Here is a 23,592-nt window from a genome sequence, read left to right on the forward strand (position 1 = left end):
AGGTCCAGTTTTGGGGCAGTTTTGGGGCAGTTTTGGGGCAGGGTTGGGCCAGGGTTGGGGCAGTTTTGGGCCAGGTTTGGGGCAGGTTTGGGGCAGTTTTGGGGCAGGTGCAGGTTTGGGAGACCCTACCTTTCCCCATATTGCCCCGTTTGCCCAAAGAACCGGGATGTGAACAGGGCCTGCAACATGCTCCCGTTGTTTGTCCTGCAATTGTTGCATGGTGACGACGGCCGCCCGGAGGTTTTTGGAGGCCGGCCCCACCCCGATGCCGACCCCGATGGCGGTGCCCAGCAGCAGCAGGGGAGAACGAGGACGAGGACGATTAGTCCAGTTGCTGGTTGCAGGCGTGCGGCCCCTGGCGCTGTGGGGATAGTCGGGCTTTCACAGCGCGTGTGTGGAAGTGAGACCCCAGGGGCTGCAGTTCATATCGTGATAACCCCCCTTTGTGGCGGACAGGGGGGATGAAGTCCCCCCCTTGGGGCGTTTTAGGAAGACGGTGGAGAGGAGACCCCTCCCCCGTGTGGGGAGGTTGGACTGGATGTGGAGAGCCTCGACACAGGGAGATGCGTGCGCAATCCCCCCCATTTTAGAGCATGTAGAGCAACCCCCCCCATTTTAGAGCAAGCCCCCCCCCCCCCCCGCGATTGCGCCGCTGGGGGCCATTCCGACGTGACTGTCAACTCGCGATTTTGCCCGCATTCTACCCAAATCCTTTGTCACATGTGTGAAGCTATCGTTGATGAATGTAATTGTGAGCAAATGTACACGTGGGCTCGCGCGGCACCCGCATTAGCCCCGCAGTTTAGAGCAACAAACCCCCCCCCCGCTCAAAATTATCTCTGGCGTGTTTACGTGACTTGGGCTGGCTGGTCCCCCGGGGGGTCGTACCTCCTGGAAATGCGGGGCCGGGCGGGGGGGGGGGCTTGCGTTTGGAGAACCACATTTCCCAGGTATTGGTCCAGGAGCCAGCATACATGCGTGCGGGCGAGCCATAGAGGCTCCGCCCACAATACTGGCGCGGCTCTGCCGCTTGTTACATTCTGTTGGTCAATGCGCTGAAATCGCTAGGTGATTAAATCAAGTAGCTCAAGCAAAGACAAGCTTGCTTCAGCTCCTGCGCCAACCTAAACACAGGCCGGCGCATATGGCACAGTTGCACGGCATATCCGGTCACACAGCCGAATGCCCACGAAAAGTACATCCGCCTGAACAGCGCCTGATGCAGCTGGGTAAAACACACGTTCAAGCACTGCATCAACCCTGAGCAGGCTGCGGATACGCCACGATACGGTACACACCGACGTGGAAAGTGACACACGTCCTAAGCTAACTGGCGCAAAACCCGACGCACGGGCATGGCAAAATCCGCCACACCTGAGTCCGGAGCCTCGGGTTTCGCCCCGTCAACTGCTGCATGCACTGCACAACAGTCAAAACCTAGCGGCGCCTGGCACTCTGCGGGGGCAAGCAAAACCGTTATCTCGCACCCTGACGCGACAGGTTGGCCCGCCGGCGCCCCACCACTCCCGCCTATTCCCCCACCACTCCCTGTTCGTTGGCAGTTGCGCGAAAGCCCGTTTGTGATCCTCGTGTGTCAATTAAAGTGTTGGTAGTTGCGAGGATTGCCGCGCCGCACCCCGCACGTGCAAAGTACACGCGGCACCACTGCTGCTGACACAGCCCTGCACGCAACAACCTGTCTGGCCTGTCCCGCTTGTTTAACACCTCCCAATCATGTTCTTCTCTTCTACCGCCAGGGCCCAGGCCTCCACCCCCTCCCTCCCTCCCTCCACTCCCTCCGCCTCCTCCTCCCGCATCCGCATACATCCGCCACCACCTCCAGGCTCTGCCGCCGCGGCGGCCTCCGCCTGCAGCTCCTCAGTGCGAGGGCAGGATGGCTCGCAGCTGCTGCTTAGTGGCGTCGCTGAGCTCGCGCGGGAACTTGACGTCGAACTTGAGCACCATGTTCCCAAACGCGCCCGGCTCCTTGGTGACGGGCATGCCCTTGCCGCTGCGGGGAGGCGGTGTGACGCGGGAGGCGGTTGGGCGCAGGAGGGAGCGAATGTGAGCGTGAGCTTGAGGCGGGTGTGGGGGAAGAGATGGGGACGGGATGCAGTGTGTTTACAGGCGTAGTCCCGTTCATGTATTGAAAGCCCCCGGCGAAGCAGGCGTGGCACCACTGGACGACACGGATAACCAACCCCCAAGGCCCCCGAGCCGCCCATGCTCACCGCAACACCTTGCTCTCGCCAGGCCGGATGACGTCCCGGATTGGCAGGTCTATCGTGGTGCCGTCCAAGTGCGGAATCTGTCGTGCGTCATTGGCGTTGCAGGCGCTCGCGGAGTCAGGCAGCAGCACAGCGTGTGGACACCAAGCAGTGGCATGTGGTGTAGCTCTTCAAAGCGAGAGGCACCGGACCTCAGGCGGACACACGACCTCCCGCTTGCGGGCCCTGCTGCCCTTGCCGCCGTGTGCCAGCCTCCCTCCCCCCCCCCACACACGCATACAGCGGCCCCCACCTGCAACGTGGTGCCGCACAGCGCGTCCGCCAGCGACACCACCGCCGTGAAGTACAGGTCGTTGCCCTCGCGCCTGCAGGGGGGGAGGAGGGGTACGGCATGGGGGTGTCCGTGGGGTGGGTGTCGGTATGCAGTTGCCGCGCAAGGCACCAGGACAGGGCACGTATGCAACCCACGTATACAGGCACGACACGCTTGGGGATGCTTGCCCCACCTGAACCGTGGGTGCGGCTTCTCATCAATGACGAAGACAATGTCCGCGGGAATGATGCCTTGATCCTCGTCGCCTGCGGGCCGGCGCAACCGTGCATGGGCACACACAAGCAAGGGTGTCGCATGTCGTTTGCCGCAACACTGCATGAACCCGTATGGACCCGCACCGCTGGGCCCCCTGCATACCGCAACTGCACGCATGAGGCCCCAGCCAAGCCACACCTCCCGCGCCTGACGCCTGACTCACCCTTCTCCTGGAAGGTGATCTTGGTGCCCTTCTTCCAGCCCGGGCGGACCGCGATCTCCAGGATCTCCTCCTGCGGCCGGCCCTTGACCTTGCGGTTGATCTTCATCTTCTTGGTGGTGCCCGCGTACAGCTCCTGTCCATGCAGCGGCAGGGATGAGCCAGGCGTGCTGGCACACAAATCGGGTACCAGCCTCACGTGCCCACCAGCAATTACGCTACCCTGCCTTGCCGCATGAAGCCCGGAGCCACCCACGACCCCTTGCGACGCCCAGGCCGCACGCGATAGGTTCCCACGGACCCCAGGGCCGGCTCCCCTACCTCGAGCGAGAGGTTGAGCTTGTGCTCAATGGCCTTGGCCTTGACTGGCCCGGATGGCCGCCGTTGCCCCATGCCAGGCATCCCGCCCATGCCGCCCATGCCGCCTGCAGGGACGCGGGTGCGAGGAGCACACTGCTGGTAAGAGGGCCAACAACGCTTCCCGCCCAGCGCAACCGCAGCACTTTGCCGTCCTGGGGACCGACGCACGCCGCAATCACCACAACCTCGCGCCGGTAGCGCCAACACGGCGCCACTGCACCACCTCCCGCCATGCCCCCACACCACACAACGGTACCATCACGCCCCGCCACGCACCGCCCGGGAAGCCGCCCATGCCGCCGAACGCGCCAAAGGGGAAGCCGCCGCCGCCGCCGCCGAAGCTGCCGCCCGCGTACATGTCGTCGTCGTCCATGCCGAACGGACTGCGGCCCCCGAACAGCTGCATACCATAACAGGACAGGCCGCAAGCAGTCAGCGAGCGCATCAGCTCGGCAACTTCTGCCTTTCTCAGCGTGCCGTCTGTCCCTGGCCGGTGGTTCTTGCATTCGCCATACCGAGCCCCCATGCTGGCATGTCCTTGCCGCTCAGTCCGTCGTGCGCCAACAAGCCCGGGCCCCTATGTCGCACCTCCGCGAAGATGTCCTCGGGTCTCCGGAAGTGGAAGCCGCCTGGCCCGCCCGGTCCGCCGCCCGGCCCGCCGCCCATGCCTCCCTTGAGCCCCTCCTCCCCGAACTTGTCGTACACCTCCCGCTTGTCTGGATCCGTCAGCACCTGCAGTACGGTACGGCACGGTACGGTGCCAGGAGGAGGGGCGGCGTCACAGCGCGGTAGGAGCAGTTGGGATGCGTATGCGTGCCAAGCATGTGCGGCCACGGGCAGTATGGTGTATATGTTGAGCGGCATCAACGAGAGTCAAGGTGCAGCCTCTACCTGCTTGCTTGTTTACTGCTGGGAGCACCTCAGGCCGTGCCGTGTTTCCCAACTAGCCCCGCCCGCTACGCCGCGCAGTGGCCCTTCACCCGCAGCGCCCCGAACGCCAAGCTGAGAGCCCCAACCTCGTAAGCTTCAGAGATCTCCTTGAACTTGGCGGCAGCCTCCTCCTTGTTGTCTGGGTTCTTGTCCTGTAGGCCCCAAACGAGTCCACTGGTGACCACAGTGCGTGGTAGCAGCAGGCTCTCCCCGCCTCCCTCACACCTAACCCCAGTCCCCGCCGCCCTCAACTATATCACGCCGTCACTGTTCATGCGTGTACAATGTGGCACCGATTCACTGAACCCAAAGGGCGCCCCGCCAAGGATCGGCACTGTCTGTCGTGGGTTTCTTACCGGGTGCCACTTCATCGCCAATTTTCGATACGCTGTGAGCATCATCGAATCAAGGGATTCGTCGTATGAGTCTCACATCCACTTGCGCGCTAGAGGGCGCAGGAGCGACGGCGCAGCACCGGAGCTTACCTTTCTTAAGTTCATTTTCATCTGCTCCTTTCTGCACTCCAAGGATTGCATAGTAGTCCTTGCCCATTTTGTGTGCGCACCCTCCGCGCTGTGTGTATCTTCAAGCGTCTCAAATTGCTTGGCCTTCCGCCTGCTACGTCAGATAGTTTATGTGGGATTGTAGTTTGAAGACAATGAGCCTTACGTCACAGCTGCTACGCTTGCAAGAGGCTTTGCTTTACGCGGTGCAGTCCTTTGAAACAGCGTGTTCAGCGCTAGATCAGATTGCCAACGTATCTAATATAGCTAGGCTAATGACACTTTGACAGCGGCGTGCAGGAAATGCGTGGAAAATGGCTTGGGTTCTGGAGGGTTCCGCAGACCATAGGCGCCACCGATGCGCGTGCCTCCATGCCGCCAAGGTAATACTCCTCCCGTCCTCCGACAGTTTCCGCGTAGAGTCCCCGCCCCTTACCCTTGCACCACGAGCCCAAATATTGGGTTACACGATTACACGGTCTTATCCAGGGGTTGTTTGGCAGGCATGCAGGAACTGCACAGGCCGCACAGGTCCAAGCTGGCACTTGCGTACCGGTCCTTGAATGCCCGCTCCCGCCAGCCCAAACACCGATCCACGCGTTCTCACTTCAAATCGTGCACGTTACAATGCCATACGCTCTTTCATGCTGCAAAGCAGCGACGCACCCCCCCTCCCTCACAGCTCAATCTCCACCCCCATGGGCCCCTCCCGCGCCGCCACCTGCCGCAGCCGCGCCTCCAGCCAGCGCTCATGCGCCGCCGCGCCGCCCGCCGCGCCCAGCGCCACCCAGCGCCCCAGCGGCACAACCAGCGGCCGCCAACCCCAGCTCTCCAGGCATCGCAGCTCTGCCAGCGCCGGCCCACGCAGCCGCAACCTCAGCCCAGCCACAGGGTCCTCCTCGACACCCGACGTCGTCGCCTGCTTCTCCTGCTTCTTTCCGACATCCTGCTGCAGGCCTTCGTCGTCAAAGTTGAGGCAGCAGTGCAGGCGCTCATCCAGCACCTTGACCGCCACACGCACCACCCGCAAGTCGCCGTCATCACCGGCACCGGCGCCGCCGCCTCCTGAGCCTGCGTACTCGTACGCCACCAGCGCATCCGGCTGCAGCAGCTCGACCGCCTCCTCGCCGCCCACCACACTGGCCGCAGGCACCGGCACAGAGCTTGGCTGCTCTTGGGGCTGCTGCTGCGGCTGGCGCCGCCCAGCGGCCTCCTCCACCTCGCGGCGTGCCACCTCCCGCTCTGCGGCCTCCAGCGCTGCCTGCGCGGCGGCTGTGGAGGCTGGTGTGAGCACCTGTGGCGGCAGCACCACCACATCGCCCAGGCTGTCCAGGCAGGCCAGCACCTGTGGTGAGGCGAGAGGGGAAGCGTGAGAGGCTTGGAGTTTGCAACTATGCGGACGCGTGTGGTCGCGCGCGCGCGTGTATATGTGTGTGTGTGTGTTAAAGAGCACAAGGCAAGCATTGCGCAAAGACAGTGTATGCGATGCAGAAAACGACGGCTTATGTGTGTGTGTGTGTGTTTTGGTGTGTATGCAAGCAATCAACAGAGGAATTCGAAATGCGGTTTCGTGGACTTCATCAACACGCGCCTGTGGCACGGCCAGCAGTCCGGTGGACCGCCACGCATCCAGCAGCTCATCTGACGCGCCCTCAATCTGCGGCCCGGGACAGCAGCAGCCGGGAAGGAAACGTCAATAGTGTACATCGAAACACACAGCAGCCCCCAACCGCGTCACGGCCTTCGTACCGCGGCCAACCCTGCTCGCGGCTGCCCACGCCCGCCCACCTGCTCCGGACTGGGCCGCGCCAGGTGCGCCGCCCGCATCTCCGTCACGGGGAACGCCGCGCGGTAGCCGGCCAGCAGCGCCGACAGTGCCGCCGCCGCCGCGTGGCGCTGCTCCGCCGCCGCACGCGCCTCCTCCTCCTCGTCCTCTTCCGCAGCCGCCACGGGCTCCAGAGCTCCGCGCTGCAGCGGCGGCACGTCGCCCATCCCCGCCATCAGCACACAGGCCCTGCGGAGCAGATATGAGCGCTTAGCGGCAGCGCCTGCCACACGGCCATGAAACACCAACACGAAGCCCTGTGCCGCGCTGAGCTGCCTCCTCATTCGCACGCCCCAAGCTCCCCCACGCCCCTGCACCCCCGCCACAACTCAGGGGCCCACCCACCCACCTGTACAGCGCGCCTGCGGTCTGCGGCGTGACGCGGTCGGGCCGGGGCGTGGTGAGCAGGCGGCGCAGCAGCAGGTCGTAGAAGGGCGGGTTGCGCGCGCCCAAGGCGGCGAAGGCGTGCAGCGCGGTGGCGGCGGCCTCGGCGTCCAGCTGGTGGCGGAAGGAGGCAAGGTGCTCGCCGGCGGCCTGGGGGTGGCGGGGAGTTTGCCACAGGGGAGCAAACATAGCGTGTGTTCACGTTACATTAGGATTCGCAGCGCTCCGAAGAAGGAAACGAGGGTACATGGTGGCCGTGACGGCAGTGCTTGTGAGGCGGAGGCCAGTTGGCGGCTGCGCACACCACACATCCGCAGGCCCCCTCCCGCCTCCCTCCCCCCCTTCCCCCCTTCCGACCTGCATCAGCTCCGGCTCCAGGTGGTTGAGCTCCAGGAAGGCGCCCAGCAGCCCCACCAGGCAGTCCGTGGCGGAGCTGTCCACTGACACTGCTGCAGCGGTTGCCGCGTCGGCTGCCGCTGGTGTTGGCACTGGCGATGCGGCGGCGGTGAGCCCCTCGCCGTCCGCCGCGGCACTGGTGGGAGTTGCGGCGGCGGTGGTGGTGGAGGTGGGCGTTGCGGCGGTGGTGGTGGAGGCGGCGGGGGCTGTGAAGTCGGCCCGCTCCGCGCGCTCCGCCAGGTCGGGCATCATCGCCACAGCCTGTGGGCAAAACACAGCAGGTTGCGCGTGTACGGTCACGGCATGTACGGCCATGCCGTACCGGACAGCAAAGCAAGCAACCAGACCCCCGACTTGCAAACACTGTGGTATGAGGCAGCCACCTCGCCCACCCGCCCAACCACGCACCCATCCGCTCCACCCGCACCCATCCACCCACCTGCTCCGCCAGGCCGCGCATGAGGTGGGGGTCGTAGTGCCCCAACTGCGCAAAGCCGCGCGCCAGCGTCAGCAGCACCGACCACTTGCGCTCATCCGTCGCCGGGCCAGGCGCCATGCCCTGCCCGCCCGCGCCGCCGCCGCCCGCCACCGCCGCCGCCGCCGCCGCCTGCGCCATGCCGCCCTCCGCCGCGCGGCGCAGCCAGCCGGCTGGGTCCGCCGCCACCGCCGCCGCCACCGCCTCCATCAGCCGCTTGTCGTACGCGTCCAGCTGCGCCAGCGCCGCCACCAGAGCCGCCACCACGTCAGGCGGGTAGCTGCGCGCACGAAGAGCGGATAGATGGGCAGGGTTGTGCAAACGCGCTTCCACGGGCAACGCAGCAGGTGTTCCAGGCGGATGCACGCGGCCGCACCACCCACCGCTTGATGTGGCGCGCGACGTTGGGCAGCAGCCATGCCGCAATCGCCTCGGACGCATCCAGCTCCGCCACCACCTCACCCTGCTGCCCGGCCGCTGCAGCCGCAGGGTCCGGCTGCTGCAGGCCGCGGCCGCTGGCTGCTGCTGAGGCGGCGGCGGTGAGCGAGGAGCCGACCAGCTCGTCCAGCGCGCCCAGCAGCACCTCCTGCAGAGACAAGGGAGGGTGGGGGAGGCGAGGCCGGTGGGCGCGCCATGTGTACATGTACTGATGTTGGGGCCTGGTGCGCATATGTCCTGGAGTTACCCAAACACTCGCCATCCTGAACGTGAGCGACGGGCAACCTCAGCCATGCTGATTCGCACTGCTGCCTGTCTCCGTGAGCGCACCCATCCACCCAGCCTCTCCACTCTGTCGCACCTGCGTGAGCTGCCCTCCCTGCGCCTCCACCTCCGCCGCCCGGCGCTGCACGATCTCCATGGTCGCCACCATGCGGCGCCGCGTGGACAGCTCAGACACGTTGGCGGCCTGTGGGCATGTGCGCATGCAGGCATGTACACGCGCATGTTATGTACCGTACGTGTGCAGATGCCATGGCGCGCAATGCAACACCGGCGGCGCATAGGTGCAGAGACACCATGCCCTGAACAGGAACCGTGGAGGCAGCGGCAGATTTGGCACCACCGCCAGCACTGCAAAACACACCACACCTCCAGCCTGCACCCCAGCCAGCACACGGCCCACCTGCAGCGCCACAGCCACCACCTCCGGCCCCGCGAACAGCTGGCTGTTGGCCTCCAGGAACCCCGCCAGCTGCCGGAAGCTGTCCGTCAGCGCCAGGCGGTCCATGGCCGCCGCCAGGTCGGGCGCGGGCGAGGTGATGCGCGCAGACAGCTCCGCCGCCGCAGCTGCGGCGGCGGCGGCGGCTGCAGCAGAGGCGGAGGCCTGTGGTTGGGAGGAGCTGCCTGAAGCTGCATGACACTGAAGGCTGCGACGTGAAGGTGGTTGTGTGGCAGCTGCAAACAGGGTGCGGTTGCTGAGGGGGTCAGGAGTTGCGGCCGCGGCTGGCACGACTACGTGCTGCAGTCCCCGGGACCGTGCGGCGCCAGCGCGGGCCGGGGACCAGCTGGACGCCTGGTGAGCACCGGCGCTCGTGCTCATGCGGGTTGAAACCCTGCCACTGGTGCTGCAGCCGTCACTGCCACCTGTTGTAGTAGCGGTAGCACGCCAGCTGCGGGCCGCGCTGGAGGGGCCATGCGGGAACGCTGGTCGCCCGCCGCTGGAGGTGCCGCGGTCAACCGGACCAATCCGAGCACTTCGAGCTCCCGACCTTGCGCTCATGTTGGCTATAAACGACTCCTGCCTTGTGCCAAGTCGCGGGGGCTCGCCGCCGTGAATCCTATGCCGAAAGTGTCGTCGCCAAGGCTGTCGTAGAAGAGAAGTAAATATATATATATATATATATATATATATATATACTAAAGCATTTAGGGAGAGTGTACAATTGAGAACTCACGCTCAATTGAGCAGCTGCGTGCAAAAAGCGGGCTGTCGCTAAACAATCTTTCAGGCCTTACAAGGAACAAAAGCAAGCCTGGTGCTCTAGGACCTTCTGCACATCAATTTTGAACCTGTATGAGGCCCAATTGCCCAGAGGTCCATGCAGGTCGACAACCACGCAGCGTGCAGCTGCGGCAGCGCCCGCCCCAGTGCGTGGTAACTCCCCTTGTGCCCCACCTTCCTAAGTTTGCATTCACCAAGCAGTCTCCCAAGCATGTCAGTGCACTGTGCATTCACACATATGTGTGCGGCGGCTGTGCCTGCTTGCCTGCGTGGCCGCAAGCGAGGAGCCCCACACGGCGCCACCGCCTGGATTGTGGCCCCGTTCACTGACGGCGTGGTGCTTCCGGACTGTCCACACATCAACTTCTGTGCATTGGCGCCCAACTGCCCAGATCAACCCGGGACGCATGCCGGTGATGCTGCATGGTTGACTGTCTGCCCTCCACGGGATGCGATCACCTGAAGTCCAGTCGGAGGTGTACGGTGTTTGACAGGGGAGGCCCCTCCCCTAGTGTTTGCGACTTTGAGGACAAGCTATGCGCTGCCAGACGGTTGATACTCGAACCACTGGGGCGGTGGGGGCCTCTCTCAGCGTCTGTTACAATCAAGCGAGGCGGCTTTGCAGCCGCAGACCCGCGGTCGACCACCGTGTCACGAGCATCCTGCAGGTTCCGCATGCGCACCTTGAATCAAGGGCGCCCTGGCATCTAGGGTTTCTAAGTGAATGATGGTGAGTGAATCCGCAAGGGGAGTTATCTCAACCCTGCAGCTAGGACGTATCAATCTATAGCCGGCTAGAATGGTACTAGGCATTCTCTGCACGTGCGTGGCGCGCAGGAGCTATCTCGTCATGGCTATCAGAGAATGCGCTATCGCGCACACGCTGCAATATGTTCCGCGGTTAGCTACCGCGCTAGGTCCTGACACAGTACATTCACAATCTGGACATCCAACAACCGGTCAAGCTACGACATCAGTCACAACACACAAGCTCTCTCACAGCCACTCATACACGCCAACAACCTCACACATACTGCCCATGCAGACAAGCCGCAGGCGCGCCCGCTCATGGCCACTGCAGCACCAGGTATGAGGCCGCCGCCGCCACCACTGCTGCTGCCGCATACACGCTCGCCCCCACGGCACGCCCAGCAGACGGGATGCTGACGTCTCCTCTGTTGTCCGCCCGCCGGCTCGGTCTTGATCTCGTTGGAGACTGGAGTCAGCACGCCTCAGTCCAGGACAGCATCGCGCCCCCACGGCCGCCCGGGCGACGCACATGCGGCGGAGCATACAGCAAGCGGCGCCCGTAGGCCCAAAGGCACACACGCTCTTCCCGCACGAGTGGCAGCTTTAGCGCCGCCACCCTGTCCCGGACCCTGCCGCCGGCCCTGCGCCGCCCTGGCTGGCGCCCGGCACCCGGATGAGCACATCACTGGGGCTGGCCGAGGGCAGGGACAGGTCGTCTCGGAGGCTGCCCGCCAGAGGCCGGCTGAGGTCGTCGCTGTGGGCGGAGAAGCTGCCCACCGAGCCGTTCTGCATGCCCTGGGCATTGCGGTAGTACTTCTGTTGCCGGCGGCGGTACCAGGCGGCCAGCACCAGCAGCGCCAGCAGCAGGACCACAACAGGCACCACCACCGCGGGCACCACCACAGCGGGGTTGACGCCGCGGCTGCTGCTGGTCTGCTCGCTGACCCACACCAGCCGCCCGTCCGCGTTGGGAGCCACAAAGCCGCGGAAGCAGCCGGCGTCGCCGCTGATCTCCGCCGCGCAGCTGCCGGCAGGCTGGTCGGGCGACACGCCCTGGCGGCACACGTCACTCACGCCCAGCGGGCCCTGCACCGCGAACGACAGGCTGGTTGCGGGAGTGGTGCTGGCGGAGGGCAGGGCCCAGGCCACGCCACTGTTGCGGTCCAGCGAGAGGCCGGCGGTGGGGCGGACCTGGTTGCGCGTGACCAGTTGGTCCACCGCGCTGGGCGTGAGCAGCACGCGCACGGTGGCGGGGCGGCCGGCGGCCGACACAGGCACGCAGGTCGCGGCATCGGCAGCGGGCGCCAGCGCAAAGTCGAACACGGACGAGGTGAAGAGCGTGTTGAAGCGCGCGGCGCGCACGCCCAGGCAGGCGGTGGCCATGGGCTTGGGGCTGGTGCAGGTTGGCGCGGCGGGCGGCGGCGGCAGCGCGGCGCCGCCTGCGCAGGAGCTGCCGGGCGCCACGGGCACCATGACGTCAGCCTCGTCAAAGAACACGGTGGTGTACACGTCGCCGCTGCGGACGATAGCGGCGCAGGCCTTGGCGCCCTGGCCGGGCAGCGCGTTGCGCGCGCACAGGGCGGACAGCGTGGCGCCACCGGCGGGCAGCGAGACGTAGAAGGACGAGGTGGACACGCCGGCGGGGCCGTAGGTGAAGGTGACGCTGGCGGGGGTGCCAGTGGCGACGTTGCCGGGTGTGATGACCTGCTTGCCGTTGTTCACTGCCAGCTCGTGGCCCACAGCCACCTGGCTGGCCACTGAGGGGTCCAGGTACAGCGACCAGCTGCACACGTCCACGCAGTAGGGCCGGCCGCAGGAGCCGGCGCCGCTGTTGCGGTTGGCCAGCAGGAAGCGGAAGGCGGTGGCGGCGGGCGAGCAGCTGCGCTCGTAGTAAGACAGCGACACGGACGCCTCGGCAGCGGGCACGGCCGTCTTGGGGTTGCAGGTGCCCGGGGGCGGCGCGGGCAGGTCGGTCAGGCCGGCGGTGCCGCTGGGGCAGCACAGGCCGTCCTCGCTGTGCAGGTAGTAGGCGCAGCCGCCGGCGGGGCTGCGGCCGGGCGGCGGGTTGGGGTCGCACAGGTCCGCGGCCTCGCTGGCGCCTGCCGCCACGCGCACCACCACCGCCAGCGGCAGGCCCACGGCACCCAGGTCGTCGGCCACCAGGTTCAGGTTGTCCACCACCAGCGAGCGGTAGGAGGCGGTGTTGGGCTCGTTGAAGCCGGAAGTCGAAAAGCTGACGGCGCGGCCGTTCAGCGTCACGGACGCGATGGGCAGGCCGTTGGTCACCTTGAGATCCAGGTACGACAGCTGCGCGCTGCAGCAGTCGTGCACACCGTTGGCGCGGCAGGAGGCGGTGGCCGCCAGGCGGAAGTTGTACGACACCAGGCGGGAGGAGCCGTCGGCGGGGTCGGTGCCGGCCGAGGTGGCGCCATCAAACACCAGCTGGAAGGGCGAGGCGTCCAGGGAGGCCGAGCACTGGAAGGCGCTGCCGGGTGGCGGCACAAAGCCGGTCACCAGGTTCGGCACGGTGATGGTGGCGGGGCAGCAGGCGTTGGGGTTGGCGGGCGTGGCGCCCTGCACCACCAGCTCGCACAGGCCCGGCAACGGCGCCAGGCCGGGCGGCGGGCACAGGTTGTCGGCGGCGCCCTCCACGGTGACGGCCAGGGGGATGCCTGTGCAGACCAGTACAGGATATGGCGCTCGTGTCAGCGCCGCTGGCAAGGACACTTTCGTCGTCCCCGGAATATGGCTTGCCATGCTCGGCCCCGCCACCGCATTCAACATATTGCCTCCCACCTATCCTCCCCCCACTCACAACCCCCAGCACACACAGCAAGCTCCCACCCCACACCCGCATTCGCCGCGTTCGCACACCCGCGCCCCCCCCCACCCACCCACCTGCAGCGGCCTGCTCCACCCGCAGGTTGACGGAGCCCAGCTTCAGTCCAAACTCGCTCTGCTCCGAGTTGCTAAGCCGCTGCCCGTCGAATGAAACGTACTTCACACGCAGGGTGGGATCTGCGCACAGGGAAGGACGCCGTGTGAGCCAGGGTGAGCAAACAACACGGTCAAAGCTGCGTTAGTAGTTTCTTTCGCCCCTCTGACAAGTCAGTCGCGCCAGTTGCCGGTCCACTCACCCACGTCCACCCAGATGTTGTCGGCGGAGGCGTTGCAGCACTGGGCGGCATCCAGGTCAGTAGCGCACACGTGGTTGGAGTGGAAGGTGTAGTAGAACGTGGTATAGGTGCGCCCGCCAAACTGCTGCTGTGTGCTGTTGACGTAGGTCAGGCCGTAGGGTGAGGCGTACGAGTCGGCTTGGCAGCAGGCGCCGCTGCTGCAACGCGCTGGTTGCTGTGTGGGCATCAGGTAGGAGGCCACACTGCTGAGGTCCTGCTTGAGCAGCCGTGTAAACCTGAGGACGCAGAGAGGAAACGTTTTGCTGGGTTAGAGGTTGTGTGCATGTATGCAACAACGGTTTTCAAGGGAGATTGTGCGGGCGGTCGCGAGGACTCGGCGGAATGTGGGATAATATTACTGGACTTACCGTGGCCTGAACCCTAACCCTGCCGCGCCGGCGCTTTGCGCGCTGGCCCCCGCCGCCGCCAGCGCTAGTAGTCCACAGAGTACCACCGCTGCTCTTGTTTTCATTGCTCCAGACCTGCAGGTGTGGCACGTCACCGAACACGTCAAGTCACACGGTCTGGTCAGCTGGTGTCGAGGCTGAGCTCGAGGCTGAGCTCGAGCTGAAGGCGTGGAGGGTCGACCACCTTGACGGGGTCGACCGCCTTAACTTAAACGCACGCACTGATGCTGTTGCGCGTCAAGCATTCACAGTGTGATATCTGCCCTTGCTTCGCTTTCATGTTGGCCAGCTGTATGCGCAACACTCCCCGAGGCCATGTCGAGGCGTCGCCGCGCCTCTCTAGGAAGTTCGGTCAGCTGTACTAATACAATATGTGCATTTACTCCAGTCTGCTGCGCTGCTGCTCGTGAAAGTCGCGTCCGCGCTGAGCGACCCAGTAGCACAAGAGCGCACCGCGCACCTGTTAAATCAGCGCTCGCGTTGTTAATGCTTATCCTAACCTTGTTACAGAGTATGGTGCTGCCGAAGTCAGTTTGCACAGTGAAGGCCTTTGTCAACAACAGAATCGCTTCGCTCACTTCCAGTTGGTGCAAGTAAAGAGTATGGAAGTATTTGCAGTGTATTGCTTGTAAGCGGTAATACAGTGACAAGTTAGCGCCGGCATGGCTCAAGCTTTGCAGCCTTTGCTACATTCTTCGGCTGTGTCGTATAATCTGTTGCGGGCTGGCACGCGGGACGACAGTGCAATTCCTTACTGCATGTACTTTGGGCTCTTGGTTAACTTGATCATATCGCTAACCTGAGCACGCAGAGGTCGCCCGCCACCCACGCATGCCAAGTGCTTTCCTCGGCACGTGGGGCCTTGCCGCCGCAGCCGCTTGTCAAAGCAAAAGTATTTTTTCAACAGATCCGTGGGAGCCCCTTGAGTCGGGGTCAACACGTGGGACTGGCCGCAGCCATTCGAATAACCACTGCATCCGTCAAGTTGGTTGCCCGAGGATGGCGCGGGCGTTGCAGGAACCCCAGGGAGCGTATCCCAGTGCACAACAACGAATACTCACACGAGGTGAGTTAATCAAGCAGTAGGGGACGCGCTGGTCTTGGAGCAATTTCCACGATTGCTTGGTCACGACCCAGACTGCACCTGGCCCAGAATCCGCTCTCAGCTGGAGGCCTTCCTGCATGTGGCAAGGTTGCCATGCTTTGCTCATGCGCTGCGACTGGGGGCTGCCAGTGGTTGCCGGTGACAGACACGCGCCGGCAAGGGCACATGGCACGATACGTGCGTGTGGAGAATTCGCGGTGGGGAATTCGCGGTGGTCTGGGTGGGCTCCAGAGTGCGATAACAGTCCATTGAGGCTATTGCGTGCGTGGGGCACGTGCGGTGCGGCGGATTGGCGGAACGTACGTACTAGCCCCCCAGCAGAGATGTAACGTCAATGGCTACCTCTGTGCTGAGGTCTCAGCGGTTGTTAAGTGCCTGAGTGGTGCGCGTCTCAACAGTCCAGGGTCAGTGTCACACCGGGTGCTCTCAGCAAATCGTATCCTGTCGGTCCTGTACTGGCGGAAGCGGCGGCACGGCCGCCGCCGGCAGTGGCTCGGGCAGCGCCGGCAGCCCGGCGCCACGGCTACCTTCCGCCGGCCTCGTCGAGCCTTGCCGGAGCGCGCTGGCCAGGGGTCGTATCTTGTTTTTGGGGTAATGTCTAGCTCCAGACAAAAACGGCCGGGTGGCCGCCGACTTTTGTCTGGGCACATGGCGGTTTGGGGGCTTCTCCATAGGAATTCGGGCAAAACCCGCCCCAAACCCGGGCCAACAAAGTCTCGCCCCAGACATTAGCCCCCGGGAGGAATGTCTAGGAAACGGCCAAAATGGCCAATTAATGTGTGGAGACATTAAGATAGGAGCCCTGGCGCTGGCGGCGGAGGCGAAGACGGACGCCCCGCCTGCGGCAGCGGCGCTGGTACGGGCGCTGGAGCCGAGCGGCGGCTGCGCCGCAATGACGGGTCGGGCGACGGGAGCCGCGGGGACGGCGGCGGCCGCCGGGCTGTGGTGCGCCAGCAGCCGCCGCGACCACCGAGACCACCGCGCGGCGCCGGGCCCGCTGCGGGCGCCGGCTCCACCTCCATGTCGTCCAGGCGCCCCTCCAGTGGCACCAGCGCCGGTACGGACGCGGCAGCGAGGCGGTGGCTGCGCCGCGAAGACGGGTCGGGCGACGACCGCCGCGATGACCGTATGCCCTCGGCAAATCACATCCTGTCGGTCCTGTGCTCCTGTCGCGACTGCTCTCAGGTCGGGTGCGCACAAGCGCGCGCGAAGGTGCTGTCTGGACTGTCCTCGCGACCCTTACGTCTTGCATTCGCATTCACTAGCAAGCACTTCGTTAACTGAGCACTGTAGCACGGCGTATGGGCTTGTCGGCTGCACTCGCCTGCCGCGACGGTGTGGCTCAACCCCCGGTGTTGCAGGTCGCACGCCCTTTAGTGTCTAGAGCAGATTGCGCTGGTGAGCTGCGCCAGCAGGTCCCTGTCATAACCAATGCAGTATTTCAGTATTTGCGTAGTGCCTTGCGTTGACCTGAGTCACCTGCCCCAACACCTTACACAGTGCTGGCAGCAAGCCCGGGGTGGATGGAATGGGTACGCGAGGATGGGATGGGAATTGCAGCAATTATGGCAACAGCCTTGGCAATGGCGCTGTGTGTGCCCGCGACGGCCCGCGGCACAATCGGTCGGGCGCCCACTCCAGACGCGAAGTGTTCGTTTAGCCGTCGTGCGCCGTGTCAAACCCTGGCACGCGCCCCGACGGGTCTCTTTCCGGGCAGCCCCGTGTGTAACTTGCTCGAAACTTGGCGTGTATACATATCTCACAGCGCTTCCCCTGTTGGTGCGCGCGCAAAGCCTGCGACGGTTTTGTGACGGTTTTGTGCGCCGATAGTTTGCCCCTGCTGTGTTTATATGCGTATGATCGCTTGTACTAGGTAACGGCACCAAGAAAATGCCATTGAACTTGTGTCCCATCAGCGCGACCTTCCACGCCAGACGGCAATTTGCGAGACTGCGGGGTAACGCTTTTTCGTTGACGAAACTTGCAAAGCGCTTCAATAACATCACATTATGATTAGGCTTACACGATACTTGAATAGGTGCTAGAGTTTATTTCTAATTGTATTTCTGAATGGCGGCGATTTCTGACCCCACAAGGCTTGTCCTTCAGTCTATCTTAGCGTCACAAAGCCCCCAGGCACTCCCGCAGCAGCGGAAGGATGCCGTGGCCCTACTTGAACAGGTAAAGGGGATCGACGGGCGCGAGATCCCCTGCGCGGCGCTAGCGGCCTTGGACATTGGCGGTGCCATTCGTCTGGGAGTTAGCTGGAAATTGCAGATGCGGGTGGGGCCCGGCGGGCCTCCCTCCCGGGTCTTGGCCCTCGGGCCGGTGCCGCGACGTCAGGGCTGGCCTGTGCTGTGCGGGCGTTGACGCCGGCGCCCGCGTTGCGACAGCTGCCGACGCACTGGCTGCTTGGGAAGCACAGGGACGCACTGGGAGCTGCACGGGAAATGCACGGGGCCACCAACAGGAGTGGCCTGCTGCAGCATGTATGCGTGCCACTGCAACCGCCGGCAGCAGCTTTTCGAAACGCCCTGCGGCGCCGGCCACAGCCTTGAGCCTCCTATCCTCTCTTCCCCTCTTCCTAACTCCTTCGCCCTACCTGCCCGACGCCTGCCGCAGTTCAAGCGGGCGGACGTCAGCTCGCTGCTGCCGGTGTGCGGCGCGCTGGTATCGGTGCAGCAGCTGGCAGGGCTGGCAGCGCAGTATGGGGTGATGCTGGGCGCCACGGATGTGGTGGGCGTGCGGATGGCGGCATTCCAGCTGCTCACAGACGTGGTGAGTGTGGGACGATGCGTGGTGAGGGACAGGGCGTGGTGAGGGACCGGGCATGGGGTGGGACCGGGCGTGGGGAGGGAACGGGCGTGGGGTGGGGCCTGTGGTTGTGGGGCCGCGGGCCGAGGAGTGCGGTGGGTGAGTGACAGGCGGTGGAATGGCTTGGTGGGGATGGGGGCTCGGGCCGGCGGAAGGTTGAGTGGGAGCGAGGCGAAGAGAGGCACAGTGCACAGCGACACTGCGGAGGCGGGGCGTGGCGCAGGACAGGAGTGCGGAGTGAGGAAGCAGGCTCAGGGCAGTGCAGCCTTTCGCACATAGATGGGAGAACAGCGGCCAGGGACATGTGTGGGTCAGGAGGGCTGAGCTGCCCGAGCGTGCTTTGATGGCTCTGTCGACGGATGCTGTCCGAGCGGTGGGGCCCTCTGGAAGCGCTGCAGCAGTGCGGGGCTGGCATGCACACACTCGCAGCTGTAGCTGCAGTGGAGCAGCGCATGTGGCTGCAGCGGAGCAGCACATGTGGCGGCGGCGGCGGGGGCGGTGGTAGCGGTGTGCAGCGCGCGCATTGGAGGGGAAGAGGCAGAGCACTTGGTGCGGCCGGCGCGCCGTCGACGTGGTGGTGACACTCTTGTCGCCCGCACGCCGACGGGTACCAACTGAACCGCAAGCGCCCGGATGTGGTCTTGCGGAAGGGGATGCCTGGATGCAGTGCAGGCCACCTAGCGGTTTGATTGTGTGTGGATGTGAGGCTGGAGGGGCAGCCCGGGCCGCAGCCTATCGTAGCCCTGGCTTCGGCGCGGGCTACGATGGACAGCATTGGGGCGGATTCGGAGCGTGGCGGGCAAAGTTGGTGGGCAGCCTGATCTGCTGCCTCGACGCGAGTGCTGGTGCCGCACAACGGCGCCGCAGCTGACACTCGCGCGTGCGTGCGCTGAGCGCGCGGGCTGTTGGGCAGGCTGGGCGACCCAAGCGCTGTGCACGCCAGGCGCATGCCGGGCACATGCCGCCCGCCCGCTGGGCGACAGCCGCCAACCCCCCAATTATGTCGCGTTGAACTAATCGTGCGTCTAGCCCACCGCCCAACTTCAGAAGGAACTGGCTGCCCTACAATTGTCTGATGTCGTTGAGGGCGCACTTCTGCAAAACACTCGGTGCTATGCCAAAACAGCAAGCGGTTGGCCGCTTTAGTACTTCCGCCTCGCCCCCTGGACCCAATCCTGATTGTACTTTATTCCGGAATCCGTCTGCAACCTTAACTGCCGCGTAGTTGCGCCTGTCAGACTGGTTCAAAAATACAGGCACTGCGCGGCAGTTGGGGGTGCAGACGGATCCTGGATCCAAAGTACGATCAGCATTGGGTCCAGTGGGCAGGGAACCAGTCTGACCTACTTTGTAAGGACAACATCCACACTTTCAACCCATATAAGTGCGAACGGCGGCAACCCAACCGCTGTGAGCGCCAGGTGCACGCCGGGGGTGGAAGGGCCTGGGCTGAGGGGGATGGGCAACAGCCGCCAAGCGCGGTGTGTGCAGCGGTGTACGTGCCGACGCATGCAGACGCATGCGGCTCCGAAGTGCCGGGTTGCTGGTCAGAGGCGATGGCGATGCACACGTGCAGTGGACGTGATGCTAGGGCAGGCTGCAGGACTGCCGTGCTGGCACGTGGGCTGTGTACGTGCTGGCTCGGGCGTGATTATGACGCTGCTGTGGCCATGGATACTGGGCGCGATGGCGCAGTGGTGCGGTGGAAGGGCAGGGGAAAGGACTCCCGGCGCGTGCACGGGCACGGGCACTGACACGGCAGGAATTAGACGCAATGGCGACGGCTGGGCGGCGTGCGCACCGCATCGCGAGCCGGGCTGTGGGGACGCGGCACTGTGGGCTCAAGGGGCATGTCATGCACGTGTTGCCGCGGTGGGCCGCGGTGGGTATAGGTGGGTCCAGGTGGGCCTAGGTGGGCCTAGGTGGGCCGCGGTGGGCCTAGGTGGGCCGCGGTGGGCCGCGGTGGATATAGGTGGGCCTAGGTGGGCCTAGTGCCTGTTGTCCTGCTGTGTTCACAAGACAAGGGAAGAGGTCGACACTGTGCATGTGGAGTACGCGCGAGCAACACGCAAGCCAGAGTGTCCTGCGGTGTGTTGTAAGAGAGTTGGTGTAACGCCCGGATCGCCAAGTAACCAGGGCTGCAAGGGAGCTGTGCGCAGCAGCAGGAAGGGCATGCACGGGACAGGGACATGCCGGGCTTCCGGCCGCCTCAGGTCTTTTGACGAGTGCGTGTTCAGCTCTGTACGTCAGAGCTGTCGTGGTTGAGCTAGCATGGCTGAAAGGGTCTTGACTCTACGGGTATCAACTGGAGTACAAGGATACGGTAATGGGGCGCACTGCCCAAGCTGCCGCTGACATGCTGTGCGCCTGCCCCACCCTGTGCTGCCCGCGCGCGCAGGCCCGCAACCGCTGGCGCGAGCTCAACCCCGACCAGCGCATGGCCGCCACCCGCCTGGCCTGGCAGGAGTTCACCGAGGGTAAGTGGAGGGCGGCGGGCCGGGAGAGGGCAGGGATGGAGGCGGGTGAGGCCGAAGGTGGCGAGAGCCTTGCGGGAGGGCCGGAAGCCTGGGGAGAGGTCAAGGGAGTTCGTGAGGCAGGGCACAGCACCCGTGACACGGGTACGTGGGCGTGGCCGCGCTATGAAGCATAGGACGCATCACACTTGCATGACGGCGCGGGTGTACGACTGCCCAAAGAGGGTGTGAACAGAAAGGTTGGGATCGAGCAGCGCAGCTGGCCGCGGCTGCGCCACGACCGCTGTCAGGAGTCCGGCGTGTTGTATGTGCGATGGGACAGTGGTAAGGCAGGTTGGTAAAGTCCCGTAGGGTGCAGCTGATTCCCAGAACCCAGCAGATGGCACACAATTTCCGGCGTGTTGTACTGATGATGCGCTGAAGATAGAACGGCATGGAACCCGCAGCGCAGTGCTGTTTTGAAGTCGGGCCTGGATGTCGATGGTGGATTCGGACTCGGCACACTTTCCCACCTTACTCATTCCCCTCCTCAACTCTCATGTTGCTCACACCGCAGCTGTGTCTCCTTCCGGCGCGGGAGGAGCAGATGGCGCCGGGGCGTCCGGGGCCGGTGGCAGCTACCCGCTACGCGGCAAGGCGGCTGAGCTTCTGGCGGTGGTGGTGCGGCAGCAGGGCAGCGCGGCATATGCGGAGATTCTGCCGCAGCTGATGACGGGCGCTGCCGCCGGACCTTCGCAGGTGCGCGGCGGATTACGATCGCGGCTGTATTTCTGATTATGGTCATAGTAAGCGGGTTTCGCGCCCTCCGCCGCAACACTTCAATGTTGCCTTGCACATTGGGAAACCGAGCAACGCGTACAGAACAGCGCGCAATGAGCTCCCCAAGTTTGTCTGTCGAAATCACCAACTAGTTACACCGGCAAAAAGCGGCATGGAGCTGCCCCGCCCCGATCACACCAGTACTCGGCCCTGGCTCCATCCCGAGAGCACGTATGGGACATGTCAGTGTTTCCGCACACAGCTGCAACAACACCACTCGAATACGTACCGTCCGTGCAAGTTCCGCACGTACCGCAAGTGCATGTTTGTCGCTCAATCCATGTCTGCGTGCTCCTATTGCATACATACTCAGGCCCGTTTAAGGCAGTCCCCTCGTGCAGTCCCTTGTTGCCATGCAAATATGATCACGGTGTCACACTCGGCAACACCGACGCACGGCCCATCGCACATGGCCCTCACACCAATTAACAATACGTGCAACACCAGATGGGCTAACTTCCACTGTGCCGAGCCAAAGGGGCGCCTGTTGCGCCAACGGCTAACCCAGGAAGCCGGCACACCGCAGCTCTCACGCGCGCTCACTTCACTCATAGCTCCTGGACGGCACCAACACCCGACCGCACGCTCTAGCCAGCACTCCGAGCTCCCCAGAGTAACACTGTGCAGAGAAGCCACCACCACCACGACCACGTGCGTGCCTGTGAAAAGGCAGCAGCAAACCCCTCCACGAAAACAGTCGACATGTGCACGTACCAGGAGTAACAACTCTAAAACAGAAATGATGCAGGTTGCCCAAAGCTCGACGTTTTCCCATGTACTTGACGTACCCAAGTCCACACCCTCAACTGCACCCCGACTCACCTTCTGTGCACGTTGCCGCGCCACGCAGGCCGAGTTGAGTTGCCGCGTGCTCCACTACATCAGCGAAGACCTCACCCAATTCGAGGTTAATGGCCCCGGTAAGCAGCTGTGCTGAGCAGGAAGGTGGCTCCCTGGTGCGGGTGGTGGCGGTGCTGGGTCGTTGGGCTGGTGATATGACGAGACTGCCTAAGCAATAGTAGCTGTAGCGCCCATAATCCTAAGCATGCTGGGCTGGGAAAACCCCAGGGCTGCGATGCCGGCCCTCTTCCCGCCCGCCCGCTACGGCCCCGTGGTAGACTCCACACCCCGCTGAACCGTGCCGGACCCGCTGCTCCCCGGGATCTGCCGCTCCTGCTCCAATTGGCTGCGCTCAAAGCTCTCCTGCTCCCCGCCATGGCTGCCGCTGTCCTGATCGCTGCGTTGGGAGACGGGCACTCGGGGCAAGTTCAATCAGCATTTAGTATTACACCCGCCTGCTCCCTCGTCACCGCTCCTTAGCTCATGGTCAGTGTCCGACACCTGTATGTGTCCGATCGCCAAGTCTATGCTTGGCTGGGGTCGCGCAAGCGCGCCCAAAACTAGCTCACAAAATCGCGACTTGCCCTAAGGCCAGCCCGCTAATCTTCTCTTCTCTAGGTCCCGTAACGACACTTGCCGCTCCTCTCGGCATTCCGTGATGCTGCGCGAAGCCAGCCATTTACTTGGCGGCAACAACCTCATCCAGAGCGTAGTTGTTCGTCGTGACACCAGCGTAGTTCTGGTTCTCGAAACGGACAACGACGGGGTAGCGGACGCCGCTCTGCGAATGATCAGGGATAGGGAAGCAAACTTAGGTGTCGGGGCCCGCAAGCGGAAGGGGATTCCATTTGCAGCGTACCTGGTCGACGGAGACGACCTTGCCGACCTGGTTGAACCAGTAGGACTCGGGGCGCAGGATCTTCACCTGTATGACAAAACAGAAGCCACTTGCTAAGTAATGCGGCCTAGCTGCAAAGTGTGCGAGCGGAGGCTGCCGACCCAGCAAGCTCACCAGCGAGCCGCGCTTGGGGCCGACCTCCTTCTTGGGGGCAGCCTTAACCTCCTCGGCGCGGACCACCAGGCGCTGAGCGCGCTGGGGCTTGGCTGCAGCGCAAATGCAACATATTGTCAGCCGTGGGGCGGCGACATGATTCGGAGTTTGCCGATCACGCACCCGCGATGTTCACGCGAGACGACAGGGCCTGCATTTTCCGGTTTTGGTGGGGAGATGAAAGGCGAAGTGTCACACGGGGTCGCGGTTGGAAGCAAGAAGCGGGAGAGCTCGGCGAGGGCAAAGACCCCCGACCCCGGCGAGCCCATGCGATCAAGATCTTGCGCCCCCATGCAAGCCGCGACCTCCGACAGCCGACCAAACGCCAGCAAGAGGGCTGGTTCTAATATGATTTCTGCAATTT

The 23,592-nt window shown here is 64.1% G+C and overlaps 6 protein-coding genes across 7 annotated transcripts; 2 read left to right on the top strand and 4 right to left on the bottom strand.

The window, feature by feature from the left end:
• Positions 1-927: 927 nt before the first annotated feature.
• CHLRE_10g420100v5 (uncharacterized protein) lies at positions 928-5,073 on the bottom strand. Its single transcript, XM_043066450.1, has 11 exons — positions 4,753-5,073; positions 4,624-4,655; positions 4,354-4,419; positions 3,926-4,069; positions 3,614-3,737; positions 3,299-3,402; positions 2,981-3,113; positions 2,735-2,807; positions 2,521-2,593; positions 2,232-2,308; positions 928-2,011 (listed from the first exon to the last, which is right to left on the bottom strand). Exons 1-11 carry the CDS (start codon positions 4,817-4,819, stop codon positions 1,879-1,881), a joined length of 1,026 nt encoding a protein of 341 aa, XP_042919847.1. The 5' UTR covers positions 4,820-5,073; the 3' UTR covers positions 928-1,878.
• A 148-nt stretch (positions 5,074-5,221) lies between these two features.
• On the bottom strand, positions 5,222-9,813 carry CHLRE_10g420150v5 (uncharacterized protein). The gene is made up of 9 exons (XM_043066451.1): positions 8,974-9,813; positions 8,650-8,757; positions 8,234-8,436; positions 7,815-8,130; positions 7,337-7,636; positions 6,945-7,129; positions 6,559-6,784; positions 6,362-6,427; positions 5,222-6,115 (listed from the first exon to the last, which is right to left on the bottom strand). Exons 1-9 carry the CDS (start codon positions 9,568-9,570, stop codon positions 5,447-5,449), a joined length of 2,670 nt encoding a protein of 889 aa, XP_042919848.1. The 5' UTR covers positions 9,571-9,813; the 3' UTR covers positions 5,222-5,446.
• A 565-nt stretch (positions 9,814-10,378) lies between these two features.
• Positions 10,379-14,883, bottom strand: CHLRE_10g420200v5 (uncharacterized protein). Of its 2 annotated transcripts, XM_043066453.1 has the most exons (5): positions 14,586-14,883; positions 14,087-14,200; positions 13,680-13,954; positions 13,441-13,560; positions 10,379-13,214 (listed from the first exon to the last, which is right to left on the bottom strand). In XM_043066453.1, the coding sequence occupies exons 2-5, from the start codon at positions 14,188-14,190 to the stop codon at positions 11,146-11,148; spliced, it is 2,568 nt and encodes an 855-aa protein (XP_042919849.1). In that variant the 5' UTR covers positions 14,191-14,200; positions 14,586-14,883; the 3' UTR covers positions 10,379-11,145. The 2 variants fall into 2 exon arrangements, with proteins under 2 accessions (XP_042919849.1, XP_042919850.1); XM_043066452.1 differs by having other exon boundaries at positions 14,087-14,883.
• A 1,060-nt stretch (positions 14,884-15,943) lies between these two features.
• On the top strand, positions 15,944-16,971 carry CHLRE_10g420226v5 (uncharacterized protein). The gene is made up of 3 exons (XM_043066454.1): positions 15,944-16,175; positions 16,262-16,420; positions 16,592-16,971. The coding sequence occupies exons 1-3, from the start codon at positions 16,006-16,008 to the stop codon at positions 16,605-16,607; spliced, it is 345 nt and encodes a 114-aa protein (XP_042919851.1). The 5' UTR covers positions 15,944-16,005; the 3' UTR covers positions 16,608-16,971.
• A 132-nt stretch (positions 16,972-17,103) lies between these two features.
• CHLRE_10g420250v5 (uncharacterized protein) lies at positions 17,104-22,605 on the top strand. The gene is made up of 6 exons (XM_043066455.1): positions 17,104-17,411; positions 17,853-18,008; positions 20,443-20,521; positions 21,075-21,256; positions 22,188-22,257; positions 22,406-22,605. The coding sequence occupies exons 1-6, from the start codon at positions 17,301-17,303 to the stop codon at positions 22,453-22,455; spliced, it is 648 nt and encodes a 215-aa protein (XP_042919852.1). The 5' UTR covers positions 17,104-17,300; the 3' UTR covers positions 22,456-22,605.
• A 5-nt stretch (positions 22,606-22,610) lies between these two features.
• CHLRE_10g420350v5 (uncharacterized protein) lies at positions 22,611-23,563 on the bottom strand. The gene is made up of 4 exons (XM_001702559.2): positions 23,352-23,563; positions 23,190-23,281; positions 23,037-23,102; positions 22,611-22,958 (listed from the first exon to the last, which is right to left on the bottom strand). The coding sequence occupies exons 1-4, from the start codon at positions 23,383-23,385 to the stop codon at positions 22,857-22,859; spliced, it is 294 nt and encodes a 97-aa protein (XP_001702611.1). The 5' UTR covers positions 23,386-23,563; the 3' UTR covers positions 22,611-22,856.
• Between the last annotated feature and the right edge of the window lie 29 nt (positions 23,564-23,592).

The sequence above is a fragment of the Chlamydomonas reinhardtii genome, chromosome 10 (assembly GCF_000002595.2).
Source record: "Chlamydomonas reinhardtii strain CC-503 cw92 mt+ chromosome 10, whole genome shotgun sequence".
In the NCBI taxonomy this organism is placed as follows: domain Eukaryota; kingdom Viridiplantae; phylum Chlorophyta; class Chlorophyceae; order Chlamydomonadales; family Chlamydomonadaceae; genus Chlamydomonas; species Chlamydomonas reinhardtii.